The sequence below is a fragment of the Quercus suber genome, unplaced genomic scaffold (genome assembly GCF_002906115.3).
Source record: "Quercus suber isolate HL8 unplaced genomic scaffold, Cork oak 2.0 scaffold_510, whole genome shotgun sequence".
In the NCBI taxonomy this organism is placed as follows: Eukaryota; Viridiplantae; Streptophyta; class Magnoliopsida; order Fagales; family Fagaceae; genus Quercus; species Quercus suber.
In genome coordinates, this window is record NW_027069959.1 from 63,870 (window position 1) to 85,153 (window position 21,284).

The 21,284-nt window shown below is 33.4% G+C and overlaps 3 protein-coding genes and 1 pseudogene across 4 annotated transcripts; all 4 read right to left on the minus strand.

The window, feature by feature from the left end:
• Positions 1-2,928: 2,928 nt before the first annotated feature.
• Positions 2,929-3,478, minus strand: LOC112017443 (acetylornithine aminotransferase, mitochondrial). Its single transcript, XM_065763496.1, has 2 exons — positions 3,389-3,478; positions 2,929-3,312 (listed from the first exon to the last, which is right to left on the minus strand). The coding sequence occupies exons 1-2, from the start codon at positions 3,476-3,478 to the stop codon at positions 2,929-2,931; spliced, it is 474 nt and encodes a 157-aa protein (XP_065619568.1).
• A 2,214-nt stretch (positions 3,479-5,692) lies between these two features.
• LOC112017447 (purine permease 21-like) lies at positions 5,693-6,833 on the minus strand (annotated as a pseudogene).
• A 2,351-nt stretch (positions 6,834-9,184) lies between these two features.
• Positions 9,185-9,784, minus strand: LOC112017445 (probable purine permease 10). The gene has a single exon (XM_024049893.2). It carries the CDS (start codon positions 9,782-9,784, stop codon positions 9,185-9,187), a length of 600 nt encoding a protein of 199 aa, XP_023905661.2.
• A 5,277-nt stretch (positions 9,785-15,061) lies between these two features.
• Positions 15,062-19,296, minus strand: LOC112017449 (probable purine permease 10). 2 transcript variants are annotated; one of them, XM_024049899.2, is made up of 2 exons: positions 19,161-19,296; positions 15,062-16,473 (listed from the first exon to the last, which is right to left on the minus strand). In XM_024049899.2, the coding sequence occupies exons 1-2, from the start codon at positions 19,195-19,197 to the stop codon at positions 15,326-15,328; spliced, it is 1,185 nt and encodes a 394-aa protein (XP_023905667.1). In that variant the 5' UTR covers positions 19,198-19,296; the 3' UTR covers positions 15,062-15,325. The 2 variants fall into 2 exon arrangements, with proteins under 2 accessions (XP_023905667.1, XP_023905666.1); XM_024049898.2 differs by having other exon boundaries at positions 15,062-16,476.
• Positions 19,297-21,284: the final 1,988 nt, after the last annotated feature.

Here is a 21,284-nt window from a genome sequence, read left to right on the forward strand (position 1 = left end):
ATCTTTCCTTCGAAGAGTGTTTTGAATAAACCTTTATTTCCTGTCATATGCCTGGAACAACCACTATCCAAATACCAAAGACAAGAATCACGTGCCTTTAAGGCGGTTAAAGCAGTATAACATACATAATTCTTATCACATGTGATTGTGCCAAGATACTTAAGGAAAGATTTACCAATAACAACAAAAGGCAAAGACAGCAAGTAGACAAGTTGACAATTAAGCACAAAGATTTTCCAAGAATCCATGACAACAGGGGTCAAGGATCAACTCAGAGATCAAGAAATCTCCAACAAAAGAGCTACCCGCTCTGATACCACTTGAACGGTTTTAGACCCCTTAGAACAACCAGATTGGTTAGCCTAGATTAATTAGCCAAGTTGTTACTTAGTCAAATTAAGATATAAAGCAGCGGAAAATAAATGAACACAAGATATGATGACCCAGGAAACCTCACGGTAAAAACCTGGGAAGGATTTGACCTAGTTATCCTCAAGGTAAACCTGAATCCACTATGCGAAAGAATCGAAGTTCATACAGAAGGACTACAAGCTCCCCGCTTGACTTCCTAATGCTACCCACCAGTAGAACTTACTGACACAACCACGTGCAAGCTCCGAATCCACCGACTCCTTCTTTCTTGGATTCTCCAATCAGCTACAAGCACCCCCGCTTGATATTCTTTAAGTTTCAATGGTAGCAACCAAGTTGATCATCAAGATATTGATATTATCTCTAACTTGAAAACCCTAAGCTTTGTGTAAAGGAAAGCTCCTCTAGATCTCACAAGAGATTTACACAAAACAGTAATGTATGAGCAACAATACAACTAGAGCAACCTTCAAAAACGTGGCTAGGGTTTAGTTTATATACCTAGGGTAAAAACATAAAACCCTAAACGTTTAATGAAGTAGGGCTGAGTTGGCAATTCTGTAGAATAATCAACCTGTGCGATTCTTCGATCGGTCGAGTCTATTCTTCGATCGATCGAGCCAGGCCGAAAGTCCCAAGTACTTCTGCAGCCACTCGATTCCAACTTTACAATAATAAACCAACTTTGAGCAAGCCTAAACAAGACTAAATACATTGTTTTGATCATGGTTTGCCAACATTACAAATTAAAGTTCTAAATACATAAAATCCTAAGACCTTAGAACCTAACACAAAGTACACAAACTAAGCTTGAAGATCTTAATAGCTAAACTAATTAAATCACATTCCTTACCAAATTAAAGGTTTTCTATAAAAATCACTTCAATTTTTTTTATGTATAAGCAGACACTTATTTTCTATTTAATACTTTACAATGAAAATTCATAATTAAGATTAAAATCAATGGCCGCCTTATGGTTTAATGGCATTCTATCCCCTTTGTGGAGTTGGTTCCAGGGTCTGATTCCTCCATCTGACACTAAGCCAAAGGAAATTTAACATCAAAAAAGTTTGTCATATGGAATAACAAAATTTACTACCAAGCAGAGGGACTAATCACAATTATCTACCATATTATTTCTTCAGTAAACGGCTTGCCAGACAAAAACTGATACCTCAAAATAAGATGTTGGGCCTTTTGTTCACAATTTAGATCCATCAGACACCTTTGCTCAACAGACCAAGAAACCTACCAAGCAAACTATTTCAACTCTCTCTCTCTCTCTCTCTCTCTCTCTCTCTCTCTCTCTCTCTCTCAAAAAGCAGAGGGTTTTGCACGGACACCAAACAGAGTATCAGAATTAATTCTCTCAGTACAATAGAACAGGGCCATGAAGTCCTATGTCAATTGACTCTTAAAGAGGCTCAAGGGGTTACATACAATTAAAAATATATTTTAAAAAAAATAAATTCTAGCTAACACTTCTGTCCTTAAAATATCTTAAATAATTCATATATTGTTTCCACCATTTACGAGGAAAAAACTTAATATAGGCAAGCCCCACATTCTTGAAAACTCATATAACAAAAGTTTTAAAAAGAATAAGCTTGGTAAATATTTATGGGCAAAATAAAGGAAGCAGATGCATATTAATTATTGGTTAAAAAACATAATATAAAAGCAAGTGTATTTCAAACAATAGCAGTGGAGATTAGAAAGCTCAATTCATCAAGTTTGTAGCTCTCCATGTTGACAAAAGAAACTTACACTTCAGAAGGATGTGAAGATTTCTTATATTCTAGAAACTCTGCATATATCCATGAGACGAAAATTGGGATAATTCCAAGCAAAAGGGACACCTGGAACATATATAGGGAAGCTTCATTTAGTATCAGGCAAATTAGTCAAAGGAAAAAAGAACTAAGCAGTAAAAGGACACCACCTCTGCTTTGCCAAATTATTGAAAAGATCCTTTACATTGATGAAACTAGTTTACCATACCTTGCCATGACACCACCTCCGTTACTGCTATTTAAAAAGAAAAATTGATACATTCCAATAGGTGATCTTAGTGTTCTTAAAAAAAAAAAAATGGTGTGGAAAATTAGGTACTATAAGAAACAATTTTCTAAACTAAAAAGTTCTGCACAACGTAAATAAGACTCCAAAGACTCTGGAGAAGAAAAATAAAATTTCCCAAACTATCTTTAAAGACTTTACAGTACAAAGTCTTTACAGGTACAAAGTCTTTGGATTTTATATTTGTAATTTTCAAAACAAAAAGGTATATAAATTGAATTAACATTATTTGAACAATCATAAGTTCAGAATTATCAATTTTTATTTTGATTTTTATCACAATGTTTGCAGTGTAGGCATAGCAACCCCATTATGTTTAGGAGACATATGATCTAATTTGGGTTTTCAAGTAAGAGATTTGGATCACATAAACTAGCATCTATAATAGAGTATCTTTCCAAAATGAACAGCTGCTTACCTCGTCAAAAACCAGGAGAGAACCAAAATCCAAAATCATCACAAGCTCTACGCAAGGATTATAAAAATTCCTTTGTTGCACTATATATGCCACCTTCACCCTGGATAGGTTCTACAAATACAGCCACAGTATTTCCACACTGAATCAGTTCCGTTGCAGCTTGTATATTACCATACTCCAAGAATGTGACTCCAGGCATGACGGGCTCAAAGGGTGACCGGTAATGCTCTTTGCTTGTCAAAGCAACAGCCCCCATAGTTCTCCCATGGAAGCTGTTTGTAAAAGAAATGAACTGTGTTGCTAGCTGTCTCTCATCAGGATGTGAAAATCTTTGAAATTTTCTTGCAAATTTGATAGCAGCTTCGTTAGCTTCTGTCCCAGAGTTTGAGAAAAAGACACGATCAGCGAAAGAACAAGCCACAAGGCATTTTGCAAGCTCCACCTACAGCAACAAGACGTTGCTTTATGTTTATGGTGAGCAAATTTTGTTAAAGTACTTAAGCAGCTAATGCATATACAATCACAATAGGCCAATTTTTGTGATTGGCAGATGTTCTATTTGCAATGAACAACATTAGGATATCTTTCTGCTCATATTCACGTTTCATTTCCTTTATTTATTTATTTATTATTATTTTTTTATGATAATTCATTTGGGGTCTTTCTGGCTTCATTGGTCAGTAGGCAAAACTCAAAAACTTCACAATATGATTCTGACCTGTTAATAAGTACCACTTGCGATTGAAAAGTGAAACTTTTCACTGGTAATAGTTACAATTTGGCCCAGTTTTTTGGTGTTTGGTGCGGTAGACATATTAGGCTAAGTAGCACAATCCTAGGATTTTGCCATGACACCACCTCTGCTTTGCCAAATTACTGAAAGATCCTCTATATTGATGAAACTAGTTTATCCTACCTTGCCATGACACCACCTTCGTTACTGCTATTTAAAAAGAAAATTGATACATTTTAATAGGCGATCTTAGTGTTCTTAAAAAAGAAAAAGATGGTGTGAAAAATTAGGTACTATAAGAAACAATTCTCTAAATTGAAAAGTTCTGCACAACGTAAAAGAGGCTTCAAAGACTCTAGAGAAAAATAAAAATGAAATCTCCAAAACTCTCTTTTAAGACTTTACAGGTTCAAAGTCTTCAAATTTTATATTTGTAATTTTCAAAACAAAAAGGTATACAAATTGAGTTATCATTATTTGAACAATCATGAGTTCAAAATTATCAATTTGTATTTTGATTTTGATCACAATAGTGGCAACGTAGGCATAACAATCCTATTAGGCTTCCATAACCCACCTTTATACGTTCGCTGTTAAAAATACAGAAAACATAACAAAAGCATAAACGGCATTGAAGTTATTTCTAAAAAACACAATGAAGTTAGTAGTGCAAAACGGCATTGCCTTACTTAAGTATAAACGGTGCCGTTTTGTTCTCCTCTTAAGTTGACACTGGACGACATCGTTTGAAGCTGCTTGTCTTCTTATTCAGAACTCCTCATTAGCTTCCAGTCTTCAGTGTTAATGTCCAAGTCCAAGAGATCTTACGCGCTCCGCAGATATTTTTTGTTATTAGAGATTTCCCTCTCTTGTTAATGCACATTAATCACGTGTGTATTCAATGTAACTAATCCCAATCTTTACGGGATTATTGTTAGTTCCTTCTCAGTTCTAACAACGGAGAAGTGGGTTCGAAAGTTACAATTACTCTGGTCATGGAAAACCTCTTATTATTAGCTCCAGTAAGTACCATCACCAGTTAAAGCTACTGTTACATTTGTTATTTGCATGTGAGAAGTTTTAGGAGTATTTACAAGGCATTAAATTCTCTAAGATCATATGGGTCATTTCATTTGCTTGTAATATTTGTTGTGTTGGTTTTGATTTGAGCATGTATTAGAGAGAAAGAACTGATCAGCAATATCGTTTTTTAATGTCCTGACAATGGAAGATACCTCAATAGGGAAAAATTGCCACTTTAAAACCATGGGTAAGCAATTTAACTGTAATGTGGTTCAGTATCATAGATCCAATATGTGGGCTTGTGATATCTAAAAATGCTGTTTTTTTCGTACCATAGTACAGTATCAACCTGACAAATCTGTGGGTATTTTTTTTAGTTAGTAGTTATAATCAGCATTTTATAGTTAAATGGCTTCTCTGCCAAAATTTGAGTATCTATAATTGCAATAAACAGTTCAAACATTTCCCCTCAAAATTCTTTGACTGGGGTATAATTTTTTGGCTACCAACAGGCTTCACATATTAATAACAAGTCTTGAGATTGTTAAATAATGGGGAAAACAGTGTCAAATATTCATTTTTTTGTGCCTTGTCTTAAAAGTCCCAACCTTGGAAGAAGACTCACTTTTACTTAAAATGCATGTAACATAGTGATAGCTATATGATGAAGAATTCAACAAATTTTTATCCTAAATTTGGTTTGAAAAGTCATATTCTAGTGTTATGCTTTACCTTTGGCCATATATGCCACCACATATTTTGCATTGGTTCTATCTCATTTGTCAGTTCTGGCTTTCCTTTTGCCCTTGAAGGACCCTGAACATGCTTTGCTATCTCATATTTTGCATTGGTTCATGTTCACCTGCTGTAAAGGGGGTATAGAAGTGGTGGTTCTGCTGTTGGGGTTTGTGGGGAAGGGGTTTGGGCCCCTTTAATTTGCCAGATTGATGGTCTAACATGGCAATATGCACAAGACTTGCTACCAAGTGCGATACCCAAATTGTATGAGTAGTTTAGACAAAATAAAAAGGGCCCAATTATAGTTACTGGAATCTGAAATATTGTTGGAAATGGAATGAACAAGACCATGATTTACACTTCGTGTTGAGAAACAATGGCATGGGGTTTACCTACAAGTTTGGAAATATGAGTTTGTAAACCATTCTAGGAATCAAGACATAGGAATAGCTTTAGTGCTCATAAAATTTGTTTCTGTGGAAAGTGGAATTTTTTGATAAATATTCTTTATAGCCCATCTTGTTCGTCGGTAACCTCTTTCAACAGGGGATGCATTGAAATTTCTTCCTTAACATCTCTCTTTTCAGCCTTGGACTCAGAATCATCAAGGTAGTGTTGATAGAAATATGAAATAAAGCCCCAAATAGCCAAAACCATGGAAATCACCTTTACCCCATCCATTTTGTCATGGAAGAAGATTATGGCTAGAACTGGAATAACAGGCAAACCCAACACACTTATGACATTGGAGAGCAGGGAAGACACTTCATGTATCAAGCCTTCTGTGCCAATATTGAAAATCTGCGAAGCTATAGCTGTCCAAATCAAAGTACTGACATAAATAAACTTCCCCAGTTCAAACTCGTCCATCTCTCTCTTTAGACCTTTCCACTCTCCGCTTGCAAAGAGCCCCACCAGTGTAGCACAAATTGCTACCAGTGACTGATAGATTATCATTTCCAAATCACTATAAATGTTTCCCTTCTTAAAATCTTATGGAAGGAGAGCTCTGTAAGGGAAAACATCAATCCGAATCCAGCAGATGCACCAACAGTGCAAAAGAGTCCAATTTCATAATTCACATTAGAGTTTCCGATGGGGCTCGTAGAATTGGTTTGAAATACCAGCAGGGCAGAGGAGATGGTGAGAAGGACTAGAGAATTGATTATAAAAGGAGTAAACTTCTGGGAATTTATAAGGAAGGAGAAGAAAGCATTGAAGGTCAACTGGGATGTGCAAATTAGTGCAAAAGTAGATAATGGAAGGTGCAAGAGCCCAACTGAATACATCATGCTGTTTGCTGCCTGAAGTACACCTAAAGAGACATATCAAAGTAAGGATTTGTTGGGATTTGTGGGCCTAGTTTTGTTTGATCTAGTTGACAACCTGAATAATGTTGCGTGGTCTTTAATGGGAGATTTTCTAAAGCTTAGTCCAAGCAGAAAATTTTTGCCCGTTTTGTAGCTCATTGCGAATCCTGTGCGCAGGATGTAGAAAACGCAACTTTGGTGATTAGGGTTTTGTTGTTGTTGTTGTTCTTGAGAGACCAAAAACACTATACTGCCGCACTTTGTATTTTTCACTGATAATAGTGAAATTTCTACAACTTTGTGGACGAAGGCAAATTGCTGAACCAAATAAATATTGTCTTGTGTGTTTTTTTTTTTTTGTAGTGTGTTTTCTCTAATTTTGTTTTTAACAGGTTGGGAATTTCGGGTTTAATTCCTTTCAGGATTAAGGTGGAGGGCTCATTCCTGTGGATACTGTTTGCAGTAGGCTTTTCGGGTGGAGAGATGTAGTAGTAAGGAATGATGATTGGGAATCCTGCAACTTGCACTAGTGTTGCTGTCCATTTGCTCTTTCCACCTTTGTCATGGTAGAATCTTCCCAATAGTATAGCTCCTGACTGGCCAGAGAGGACAAGAGTGTAAAGGTGCTCATTCGGAGCCACTGCATAAAGTTTTGGGTTGAGAGATTGTTGATTGGCTGGCGGCATTGATATGACCAGGTGAGTTTGCTTCTTCAGCTTCTTGAACTGGTAAGAACGTGTAAGGGATTACTAGGGAGAAACTTTGCTATCTTATGAATTCCGATTTAATTTTGATGTGTATTGCTTTCTAACTAATTAGTTTGTCAACAAGCATTATTGTTTAGCAGCATCAATAAACACACTCAATCTATGCTATTAATAGGGTCTGTTTTATTCTGAAAAATTGAGGGTCTTCCACTGAAGTGTATGTGCTTTCTTTGTTAACTCTTTATGTTTTGTACTTTTCTGGCTCCCTGATCTTTATCAAAGATTCAAAACTAGTGATGTTTGATGTACAAAATATAAACTATTTTATAACATATTCATGTTGCTCTGTTCCCATTTTATTGCTCTCTCTAGTTATTAGTTAGGGATGTGCACCAACTCAACTCAATGCCTTGGGTGGGTTTTTTTTGTGTGTTGATAGATTGGGTTGTGTTCTAAAACTTTTTCAAAACTTGGTTTGGTTAGGTTTGGTTTGGCAAAATATTTGACCCAAGTAACTTGGCCAAACTCATGCAATTAATAGTTTATAAACATATTTGTATTTTAAGGTTATTTTTTAAGGACAAAGTTTAGTTAGAGCATTCGCATCAAGTCTTTATAAATGTGTAAAATACACATTTTGACCACTTTTACACATTTTGCACCCAAAAACCCATACATCAGCTCTTCTAAAATCATTCAAATATGTGTAAAACTATAAACGAGCTACAGTACCCGTGTAAATTTACACGGGTTACTGTAGCTCATGTATTTATTTGTTTAATAGTTTTTTCTCTCTCTCTCTTCACTGCCACTCAGCTCCCTCTCTATCTATCTCAGACGCACGCTGCCTCTCTTTCTCTCCACAACTTTCATCCTCAGTTCTCTACCTATCTCACATCTCTCACTCTCTCGTTCAAAGCGTGCCACCGGCGCTGTGGGTCACAACGTGGCGAGGTCGATGAGGATGAGCGTGGCGAGGTTGATCGCGGCGATGATCGGCGATGATCGAATGATGATGAAGAATTCAACAAATTTTTATCCTAAATTTGGCTTGGAAAGTCATATTCTAGTGTTATGCTTTCCTTTTGCCCTTGAAGGACCCTGCACAGAACCTCTCTTTCATGTTGTATTCATGGGTTCTCAGGACATCTCTATTTTTATTGCCCATCACCTTGACATTGTTCATTTTCACCTGCTGTAAAGGGGGTATAGAAGGGGTGGTTCTGCTGTTGGGGTTTGTGGGGAAGGGGTTTAGGCCCCTTTAATTTGCCAGATTGATGGTCTAACATGCCAATATGCACAAGACTTGCTACCGAGCGCGATACCCAAATTGGATGAGTAGTTTAGACAAAATAAAAAGGGCCCAATTATAGTTACCGGAATCTGAAAATATTGTTGGAAATGGAATGAACAAGACCATGATTTACACTTCATGTGGAGAAACAATGGCATGGGGTTTACCTACAAGTTTGGAAATATGAGTTTGTAAACCATTCTAGGAATCAAGACAGAGGAATAGCTTCAGTGCTCATAAAACTTGTTTCTGCGGAAAGTGGAATTTTTTGATAAATATTCTTTAGCCCATCTTGTTCGTTGGCAACCTCTTTCAGCAGGGGACACGTTGAAATTTCTTCCTTAACATCTCTCTTTTCAGCCTTGGACTCAGAATCATCAAGGTAGTATTGATAGAAATATGAAATAAAGCCCCAAATAGCCAACACCATGGAAATCGCCTTTACCCCATCCATTTTGTCATGAAAGAAGATTACGGCTAGAACTGGAATAACAGGCAAACCCAACACACTAGAGTCCAATGTCATAATTCACATTAGAGTTTCCGGTGGGGTTCGTAGAATTGGTTTGAAATACCAGCAGGGCAGAGGAGATGGTGAGAAGGACTAGAGAATTGATTATAAAAGGAGTAAACTTCTGGGAATTTATAAGGAAGGAGAAGAAAGCATTGAAGGTCAGCTGGGATGCGCAAATAAGTGCAAAAGTAGATACTGGAAGGTGCAAGAGCCCAACTGAATACATCATGCTGTTTGCTGCCTGAAGTACACCTAAAGAGACATATATCAAAGCAAGGATTAAGGTGGAGGGCTCGTTCCTGTGGATACTGTTTGTAGTAGGCTTTTCGGGTGGAGAGATGTAGTAGTAAGGAATGATGATTGGGAATCCTGCATCTTGCACTAGTGTTGCTGTCCATTTGCTCTTTCCACCTTTGTCATGGTAGAATCTTCCCAAGAGTATTTCTGCTGACTGGCCAGAGAGTAGAAAGAGTGTAAAGATGGTCATTCGGACACACTGCATAAAGGTTCTGGGTTGAGAGATTGTTGATTGGTTGGTGGCATTGATATGACCAGTTGAGTTTGCTTCTTCAGCTTCTTTTACTGGTAAGAACATATAAAGGGATTACTAGAGGAGAAACTTTGCTATCTTATAAATTCCTTTTTAATTTTGATGTGTATTGCTTTCTAACTAATTAGTTTGTCAACAAGCATTATTGTTTAGCAGCATCAATAAACACACTCAATCTATGCTATTAATGGGGTCCTTTTTATTCTGAAAAATTGAGGGTCTTCCACTGAAGTGTATTGTGCTTTCTTTGTTAACTCTTTATGTTTTGTACTTTTCTGGCTCCCTGATCTTTATCAAAAGATTCAAAACTAGTGATGTATAATGTACAAAATATAAACTATTTTATAACATTTCATGTTGCTTTGTTCCCATTTTATTGCTCTCTCTAGTTATTAGTTAGGGATGTGCACCAACTTGACTCAATGCCTTGGGTGGGTTTTTTCGTGTGTTGATAGATTGGGTTGTGTTCTAAAACTTTGTCACAACTTGGTTTGGGGCAGGTTTGGTTTGGCAAAATATTTGACCCAAGTAACTTGGCCAAACTCATGCAATTAATAGTTATAAAACATATATGTATTTTAAATTTATTTTTTTAATTCATTTGGATTTTGGGACTTATTTTATATATGTTAGTTGAATTTATTTTGGTATTTGAGGCTTAGTTTTGATAAAATTGAAATATTATTCCTAATTGTGTAAATTGAAATCATTTATATAATAATGGTCTTAGATATCAATGAAAACATTTTTTTTTTGTTTGTTTATTAGGTATAACAAAATGAGTCCAACCCAACTCAACCCCTATGGTCAAATTGATTTGGTTTTCAGAGTTGCCCTGACTTGAGTTGAGTTAGATATTTCTGAAATTGAGAAAGTAGAATTAGATTGAAAAATACTCGAAACCCAGCCCACCCATGCACAGCCCCCTTCATTATATGTGCTTTAACTAAGAAGAATTAAGCATGAGTAGGGCTTGTGAAAGAAATGCTGATTTTGAAGCAATAGAGTACTAATTACTAAACTACTAATAATAAGCGTCTACATCTATACGTTGAGTGAATATTCAAACTAAAATTGATTACATATTACTTCGAAATTTCTATGTTAGTAAAGAAACACATTAGTAAATACCTTTTATGAAAAAAATTATCTGATGATATTTACTTTTTTATTATTAATTTTTTGGTATAGTTTATGTTACTTAAAACTTTGATAATTTGTATCTAGAATGCCAATATGATTGTGAGACCGTCCTAGTATGCATTGTGTTTCTAGGAAGTAATTCAGAACTCCCCAGATGAGCTATGACAGCAGGATTGTGTCATCAGCTCATCACATAGAGGACACTTACTAATGCCTTTCCTACTGTTGAGACTAGAGAATTTGCACTTCCTGTATAAATTATTTCTTAACAGGTAATGACTATCATACACGGTGTGTGCGTATATACCATGCAACAAGGGCTGAAATTGTGTTTAAAAGTTTAAAAGTCGTATTTTACATTTCACGATCTCAATAGAGTGTCTATGGCTGTGTGTGATAAGTTGTGTGCAACAAAATTTACCATTACTTACATTGTGAGTTGATTAATGTGTTACAATGCTATACTGCTATACAGTTTTCTTTCATATCCATCAACTGTTATACTTCCTATTTCAAACTAAGAGATACCTACGAAAAGCTTTTGTACTAAAATGATTTTAATATTTCTTCCTTATAATTTGGAGGGGAACAAAAACAGAAGGGGAAAAAGAAAGAATATACGGATGGACTGAAATATTTAGCAAAAAGAACAAAAAAGAAAAGAAGAATATACAGGTTAGCTGCTTTTCTTCTCTAATCTTTGGAAACAGAATTTTGACTTACCCGTGACTTGGAGTTGCAGATTTTGAGCTTGCCCCATGTTGAAGGTGAATATAGGAGAGAGAGAGAGAGAGAGAGCCTTTATGCACAAATAAATTGAAGCATGTACTTGAACTGCATGCAATTTATGGCTGTAATGGTTGTCCTACTCCAATGATGTTAGGTCTTATTCCATAATTAACACGTTATTGCATCATTTTAAACATTTATAGCTTCTCAACAATTGCAAAATAATATGGGCTCAATCACAATAGTGATCCAATATCATGATAGATATGGTTTAATTTGATGATTTATATTTCTTGGTATGAGTTTTTAAGTTGTATGGATTTCATTTTATTTTACTTTTTGTAGGTAGTACGATGAATATCATTAAACTATGTTGGGATTTTGGCAAAATTATACCATTTTGCAGTAACCTTTTTGTATGTAAATCATCAATGCAACTGCCAATTTCACTTAAAAATTCATAGTTTGCTTGATTTGCTTCAATTGAATATATGCTTCAATTACAGGACTATATGAGAATTAATTTACCCTAGAACTCCCATGATCTATTTAGATAGGCACATGTTGTTGAAGATCTTAAGCTTTTTAAATGTGGGAAACAAAATTTGAGAGAGAGAGAGAGAGAGTTTATGTACTTGAAAACTTAGCAGGTACATGGATTGCATGCAACATGCATGCTGGGTGATGGGTTTCCAGTACCTATAATAGTATAATGTGCAGTCTTATTCCATAACTAACACCTTATTGCACATTTAAAACAGTTTCTTTCTAATAATATTTGAAATGGTTATATCATATGAATGGTGTCACCATATCATTTGAATCTTGTTAGCCTTTATTTATTTATTTATTTATTTATTTTAATAATAGTTACAATAAGTGGGTAGGGGAATTTGTGTCCTAATTCTCCTTATTAATAAATCGGATTAGATAATACCACTAAACCACAAAGTGAATAATTACACAATAAATAAGGAAGAAGATTGAGAGATATGGTAGAGATCAGTCCTACTAGTTTATCTGCTTGACTAATACTACTTAATTAGCCATTCCATACAAGTAGAAAGATTCGAAAGTCTTCTTTTGTAGAAAATTAGCCTTACATTGATCTAAGCCTATCTTATGCATTCATTATTGTAGTCTAGGCAAACCTTATTCATGATCCATTAACCTCTTGTAGTGAGGAGGCATTGGAAGCTTCATTTGCATTTCTATCTTCATGCTGCTTGGACTTGAGATCATCAAGGTACTGCTGATAGACATACGAAACAAAACCCCAAATAGCCAAAACCATGGAGATCACCTTTATTCCACCAATTTTGTCATGGTTTGTTGATTTTGCTATCTATAACTCGATTCTTCTTTACCTAATAAAGTTTGGAATTTTTTTGTAAGTATATTTTTTCTTCAAGAAAATGAATAGAAATCTACCTTCATGTTCATGCTCATGTTAATGTTCATATTTGTAAACCTAAATCATATTTAAGCCCTTAATTTTAAAAAGAAAAAGGGAAAAAAAAAAAAAAAACCCGTAGGGGTTTCGGTGTCTTGATGGTAGTAGGTGGCTTGTATAACAAAGGTGGTGACTTCTTAAATTCCTCTTTCTCTCTCTTTCAAATGTTTTGTCAGTCTTAGATTTTTTTATTTTGGTAATGTATAGTGAAACAGTGTATTTTATATAACAATCCACAACATTTTTGTGTTTCTCTATCTTTCTTCAAGGCCTTATCTAGTTAGTTATTATTATTAGTCCTTAATTATTATTTTTTTGCTTTTTTTAAAATACTAAAATGGTGGGTGTGCTAAAAGACATGAAGAATAGAGAAAGGTGTGGTGTAAGTTTAGTAAATTAATGAGACATTAATAAGCTAACAGCAAAATAAGTTAATATGAACTTTTGGATAATAGTAAAAATACTTAAAGAAAGAGGTAAAAAGAAAAAAAAATGCACAAAGCAAAATTAGAGTGCCACTTGGCAAGACCTCATGCACTCCCGCATATGGTCTCTGCTTTTATATATATACTAGCCGCGAACCCGCGCGTTGCGCGTGATAATTATTTTTATGATGGTTTTATTTAAAAAAAAATTTACAATTTAAACTAATCTAATAATGAGTAGTGTATTTCATAATTATATTTTTATTTATTATAAGAACAATCATAAATGTAATATAGGATCAATCCAAAACACCAAAAAAAAAAAAACTAAAAAAAATTAATAAAACTTAACAATGATTAATTGAACCAATATTAGGATAAAATTTTGTTTTTGATAATCTATTAAAGTTATTTTCTTTGTAGAAATTATAATTTCGGCCACTCAAAACATATTATCAAATAAACAATTATTAGCAAAATCTAATAATTAAATTTCTATACATGCATTGTTAAAAAATAATAATAATTAAAATAAAATTGCAAAAGTTAAAATTTGTCACCTATCCGATTATTTTTGTTTGGCTAACCTTTGCTTTTCTTTCGTTTGGCTAACCTTTGTTTTTCTTTAAATAAATGGCAATATAGAGTACTTCTAGTATAACTATTAAGAGTACTTTATCCACCACAAAGGATTAGAAAATAAACAAAAATTAGTAAAGTCTCATAGTTTAACATCTAAATTGAGCACTATAAAAAATCATGCTATGTAACAGAATAAATACCAAATTATCCAAATCATGCTATGTAATAGAATAATATTATATTTTTATATGTTATATTTAATTCTTTAGAACGCAATAGGATAACATTTAACATTCAAAGAGAATAAAAAATAAATAAAAAAACAACAACAACAATTTAAAAACTAAACTAAATCACAATTTAAAAAACTAAACTAAATCGCATTAATCCAAAATAGAGTTTTAAAGAATATAAAAAATTATCAACCTAAAGTAGAGATGCAAGAAAAAAAAAAATCCACCAAAAAATTTAGAGAGAGAGAGAGAGAGAGAGAGAGAGAGAGGGGGAGAGAGAGAGAACCTTTTTTTTTTTGAGGGAAAACTATGCATAGAATAGAAGAGATAGTGACAAATTTATAGTAAGAATGTGTGAATAAGAAAAGACAAAAATAAAGGAAGATAAAGAGAAAGAGGAAAAATGATATTAATGGAGAGAGTAGTGGATAAATGAAAAGGTAAAGGAGGGAGAAAGATTGAAGAAGTAGTGGGGAGATGAAATGGTAAGGGAAAGAGAAAGGTTGGAGAAGTGTAAATAAGTAGTGAAAGTAAATAAATAAGTAGTGGACTGCATTTATAGGGTTGAAAATTGTAAAAATCATTTTTAAATTGTAGGAAAATTATATTTTAAAAAAGAAAAGAAAAAAAAGAATGACGTGGCAGCTGATGTGGCGCAACGTGAGAGCGGCAGCATTAAACACTACGCTTCAGCTTTTAGTAATATATAGATTGATTTTATTTTTTTAATAATAGTTACAATAAGTGGGTAGGGGAATTTGTGTCCTAATTCTCCTTATTAATAAATCGGATTAGATAATACCACTAAACTACAAAGTGAATAATTACACAATAAATAAGGAAGAAGATTGAGAGATATGGTAGAGATAAGTCTTACTAGTTTATCTGCTTGACTAATACTACTTAATTAGCCATTCCATACAAGTAGAAAGATTCGAAAGTCTTCTTTTGTAGAAAATTAGCCTTGCATTGATCTAAGCCTATCTTATGCATTCATTATTGTAGTCTAGGCAAACCTTAGTCATGATCCATTAACCTCTTGTAGTGAGGAGGCATTGGAAGCTTCATTTGTATTTCTATCTTCATGCTGCTTGGACTTGAGATCATCAAGGTACTGCTGATAGACATACGAAACAAAACCCCAAATAGCCAAAACCATGGAGATCACCTTTATTCCACCAATTTTGTCATGGTAAAAGATCACAGCTAGAACCGGAACAATAGGCAAACCCAAAACACTTATTGCATTGGAGAATAAGGAAGACACCTCAAAAATCAAACCTACACAACCTACAGCAAAAACATCCCACATTAAAGCTGTCCAAACCAAAGTCATGATATATGATACTTTTCCTAGTTCAAACTCCTCCATCTCTGTTTTTAAACCTTTCCACTCTCCACTAGCAAAAAGTCCCACCAAAGCCCCTAAGGTTGCAACTAGAGACTGATAGATTATCATGTCCATGACCGCTGTAAATGTCTCCTTTTTAAAAACCTTTTTGAAGGCAACCTGTTGAAGTGAAAGCACCAAACCAAATCCAGCAGATGCACCAATAGTGCATATTAAGCCAATTACATACTTTTCTTTAGAAACTTTGGAGGAGTCTGAAGAAGGGTCTGTTTCAAAAACTAGGAGGATGGAGGATATAGTGAGAAGGACTAGAGAATTGACTATCAAAGGAGTGAACTTTTGTGAGTTAAGGAAGAAGGAGAAAAAAGCATTGAAGGCCAACTGTGATGCACAAATGAGAGAGTAAGTAGACACAGGAAGGTACATTAGCCCAGTTGAATACAAGAAGCAATCTGCAACTATAAGTAGACCAAGTGATACATAAACTGATACATGTACCAAGGTGGATGGTGGTTTAGAGTGGATAGTGGTGGCAGTACTGTTTGTTTTGAGATTCTTGAGTGATGGGATGAAATAGTAGGGAAGAAGGACAGGGAAGCCTATGAGTTGCACAACCGTTCCCACCCATTTGCTCTTTCCACCTTTGTCATAATATAATCTTCCCAAGAGTAATGATATTGACTGGCCAGAGAGGAGAAAGAGTGTGTACATGCTTATTCGGAGCCACCATCCATAATTTATAGGCTGAGCGATTGTTGATTGGCTGGTGACATTTATATGCTCTGTTGTTGAGTTTGCTTCTTTCGCTTCAAGCTGAGCTGCTAAGATCACATTGAATGGACAATTATAGTTGGAAAAAGCTATCTTTGTGAGTTTAGCAAGTGTTAAAAAAAAGTTATATTTTTTATTATTATTTATTTTTAGTTTATTTTGGTTAGCCACATAAAAAAAAAAAAAAATGATCCCTTATTCTAAAAGATAGCATATGGAATTATACATATACGAATGCCCTCTTACATAAAGATGAGATTCACCATTATGTGAAATGGAAATTACATTATATCTTTTTTTCTTTTTCTAGAGTACTGCAATAAATAAATAATCTCCAAAACGATCCCAACGCACAAATTAATTGGCATAATATCAAGATGTTCTTATATTTTTCAATTAATTTTGTGCGGGGTAAAACTTATATGCAAAATATGTTAAGTGTAGTACACAAGGTTTTCTAATTGAATTTAAACACTAGGTTATATATAAATATATATATATATATATATAATTTACTACCCCTAAAAAATATAACACTAGTTATGTCTTATTGGTCAAAATATATATAACACTATTCAAGCTTTAATAACACACTTTATTTTTTCTAACCAGAAAAGAAATGACATACGGTTCTTGATTTCCCTTTCTAATTTTTTTTCCCCTTAATAATGGTTAGAGAGTAGAGGTCTTATATGCATATAATAAGTTTCAAGCCATGGATGCCCAATTGCCCACAGCAGGAATGGAACCAATATATCATCTTTGTGGGCCTAGAGTACGATTATTTTTTTCAACGTTTAATAATGAAAGTTTTTATTTTTTTTATTTTTTATTTTTTATTTTAAAGTAAACTTTAATAATGAAAGTTATACAAATAATATTACGTTATCATATCCTATATGGCACTTAATTCCAAATCTAAAAAGCCTAAAATGTTAGGGAAAAAGAATTTGAAAACCCAATATATATATATATATATATATATATAACTTTGGGAATAAAAAGAAATGATAAGTTGATGACTATATATGACAAGAGAAAAATATTATTTCTTTGAGAAAATGCAAAAACCAATCATTTTGATACAAAAATGGTGCATTCAATTAGGCTTTATTGTGTGTGTTCTAATAAATATTACTATTTACTCAAAAAAAAAAAATTAGGCTTTATCGAAAATACTTAATATTATATTTTACTCACCAGATAATTTTCAAATTATAATTTGTTATCTGCTCTCTTTATAATATCAAGATCCAAACATACAAACATACATAGTTAGCATATACAAACGTATATAGTTATAATTTCTATTCTTATAACTAAATTTAGTAATTCAACTAGGAAAACAAAATAATAATAATAATAATAATAATAACAGAAAACAATATATGTATTTTCAAACCCAAAGTTTTAGCATTTTGTAGTTAAGAAAAAAAAATTATTCATAATAGTGATCCTAATAAAATTTTCTTTTTAAAATTAATTTCGGAGAAAGAGTGAAAACATGGGGGTGAGAGCCCTTGTCTCAATCAGTATCACAGGTAGATTGAAAGACCTAGAGGAACTGGTAGTCTATTAACAAGTTAACAACACTTAATTAAGTTAATTGAAGGCTTAAATATTGTAGCACCACATGTATTTAGGTATCTATTAACTAAAAAGGCCTTTTAAGTTTTAACCTATCCAAAAAAAATTTAAAAAGGTTTTTTATGATAAGGCCCTGAGTGTAAGATATTTGGTAATTTGCATTTTTGGGTTTTCTATGGGCCAACTTAATTTTTAAGAGAGAATTAGATATCATTTTTGGAAGGCTAAACTTCAAGTTTTAATTATATATACTATACCTTCTCAATATATATATATATATATATATAAGGTTGGGTTAACGGGCACCTTATGTTAACAACAACTTTTTTACTTTTTTGGGTATATTCTTTTGTTCTCTTTTGTAATTTTTTGCAGTTTTATACTATTTTTTACACACTTTTACAACTTTTTGCAGCTTTTTGAATGAAAAGTACATCCTTAACTAGCATCACACCTCTGCTGGTTAACATTTGCCATATATACATACTATAAAATAATTTAACTATATAAATTGTTCAAAAAAAAAAAATTCCTTAGGGCCAGGGCCATGATCCCCTGGGCCTCAATATACTTCCTTCCCTGCCTAGGATGCTTTTCACTTAGCATAGGTGGCACCTTCATCGCTATGAATATAGATTATAGGCATGCATGGTATATATATATATACCTATAATTACATCCTAGAGATATTCTATTACAGAAATGCGATTTTTCCTGATAGAATTCCAGCAATATAAGAGAAAATAACCATATATTGTTCTTTAAGACACAAGGATTTCTTCAAAGGTGATGTATCATGTTCAAGTTTAACTATTTTACTGCTGGATAGTTCTTAAAATATCTATTAGTTACTATCATAGCAGAAGTAAGTTCAGAATTACAGAAACAAACTTCTCTACCAAAATCAAATTAAATCTCTCTCTATCTCTTGTAACTTTGACCATTGAAAAGTCAAGAACTTTGTAGTTTAATTAACACTTCCCCATATACAAAGTATTTCATGGTTTAGAGAGAAAAAAAGTTGAAGCTATGAAATTAACAACATTTTGTAACTATTTTTAAAAAATAAAAATAAAAAAACTTCTGAAAGACTACAAAAAATAAACTTCTTGCTCTTTGGTAATAAAGTGATGAAAATATGACTTACTCATGATATGGAGCTGAAGTTCTTGAGCTTCTTTCATGTCAAAGTTGAATGAGTTCAAAGATGTTTCAGAGAGATAGAGCTGGAGAGAGAGTGTGTACACAATAAGTGAATAATGTACATTTATAACTTGTATTCTGGCAGTAAATGGGTGTCGCAATCCAATAAGCAATTTTGTTGCATTATGGTCACCGTTTCTTCTTATCATTGGACAAATATTCAAAGGAGAGCCAAGTGCATACAAATCATTGGAGCAAAGCGGTGAGGATTTTTTTTTTTTTTTGTGATGTCAAATTGAGTTGCCATAACCCCACTAAATGTTTGTATGGCTATCAATTTCCTATAAAAATCAATATTAAGTTGTCCTATTTAAGGCTATATTGATTTTTAATTGTTTGTTTGTTTGTTGCTTCTTGTTGTTTGTCCTATTAGGGGAATAACTTGTTAATTATCACCTAATGGAAAGTGATTAAAAGAGAGATGAAAAAGAAGAGATTTAATATAAACTAATTACCATCTTATTTTACAAAACACTTATCATTAGTGATTTTATTTTAGCATTCAATAAAATAATATAAACACAATCTGCTACAATAAACAACAACCATCACATCACCACCCACACAATAAAATAATATATCTTTTAATAAAATATTAGATTTGCTCCACTGATGCTGCCCACTTTTGCTACATTTTGATGGTAAATTTATCATTTTAGCAAAATGCTTGCGCCAATACAAATGCTCTGGGTGGTTATTTAACTAGATTTCATAAGGATCACATTGGTTAATTATTTGCAAAGGTTAGCTCAACCAATTTCTAAAGGGTTGGTGAGAATATTCAGAGCAAAAAGATATTAAAAAAAAAAAAAAAAACTTTATGAGATAGCAATACCTGCTTTGTCTCTATTACGCAGCAATAGTGCCATATCATATATATATATATATATATATATGTTCCACGTCAAGGTGGCTGTATGGATTTTCAGAGTATATTGGCTAGAGGGATATTATATCAGCTGCCAGTTACAGTTGCATCCAATCATTTAGGGTTTTGAGTTTTGACAATTGCTGTAGAAACTCTGTTGCTGGAGTGGCACTTGATTATTGAAATATCATCAGCTGTTGTTCTTTCTTGTGCCTGTTTCTCTTAATCGACGAAGAGAATTCAGTTCTTAATTTCATGAATGTGCATGGTTTGTAAGTGGATTTATGTGCATAATGTGATCTCAAAGTGCAAATATATCCATGCCGACCATGCCTACATATAGTACTACTAACAAAACAAAACCTATGACAGCTTTTTCATTACCTAAATGTCACGCACAAAATTCCTACATGCTTTTTCCTTTTTCTTTACCATTTTTTTTTTGGTTAGCGTATTGAAAACTTCAAAATTTCTGTTAATAAGACACGCAAAAGTATAATTTAACTATGTGATGAGAAAAAAAATTTAGATATACAAAAAAATGTATCAACTTTTTCACATCTCTTATTTTCAGTTGAGGTAGTATTAACACCTAAGTTGTTATGAAAATATTGTGACAATTTGTTCTGTTTATAAAACAACTCTGTGATGAATTAAAGAAATCAAGAAATGAAGAGAAATAAGTGTGGAAAGTATCATGAATTAGAGCTCTATTTACCCAAGGCACTTCCTCAGGAATGAAATTTCAGTGGTGAAATTGATAGTAAAAATGACTCTAATTGAACCAAAGAGAAGCTCTCAGTGATATACTAATATGTCCTCCCAAGTTGAGTAAAAAAATGCCATCAAAAAGAGAAGTAGAAGAAGCAGCATTGCTTGGAAACAAAACAAAACTAGAAAGGCCAGAGAAGATTCGAGTCAAAGACAAAGTGCAGAATCTAGGCTCAAGCGACCCAGTTTGAGACTTTGAGGTTAGCTTGGCCTCATCATCAAGCCCTTTCCTCAAGGACAAACTGGATGATGTGTACAATTTTTACCTCATGTGTTTTAGCAATTATATGCCTTCCAACAATAGCCAAAAAGATAAAGACAACTCATTTCCTTTCAAAGTTATTTTTTTAACCCCTTGATTTAAGTTTCAGTTGACACTTCAACAGTTCAACGTTCAACACTCATTTCATGAAATTAATGGTCACATCG

Bases quoted from the DNA above. Each gene is read 5' to 3' on its own strand.
- LOC112017443 (XM_065763496.1), bottom strand. From the start codon at position 3,478: ATGAAACGTGAATATGAGCAGAAAGATATCCTAATGTTGTTCATTGCA. The intron at 3,313-3,388 runs GTATATGCATTA...TTGTTGCTGTAG, and splicing joins AAAATTGGCCTATTGTGATT to GTGGAGCTTGCAAAATGCCT.
- LOC112017445 (XM_024049893.2), bottom strand. From the start codon at position 9,784: ATGTTCTTACCAGTAAAAGAAGCTGAAGAAGCAAACTCAACTGGTCAT.
- LOC112017449 (XM_024049898.2), bottom strand. From the start codon at position 19,197: ATGAAAGAAGCTCAAGAACTTCAGCTCCATATCATGA. The intron at 16,477-19,160 runs GTAAGTCATATT...ATGTGATCTTAG, and splicing joins ACTTCAGCTCCATATCATGA to CAGCTCAGCTTGAAGCGAAA.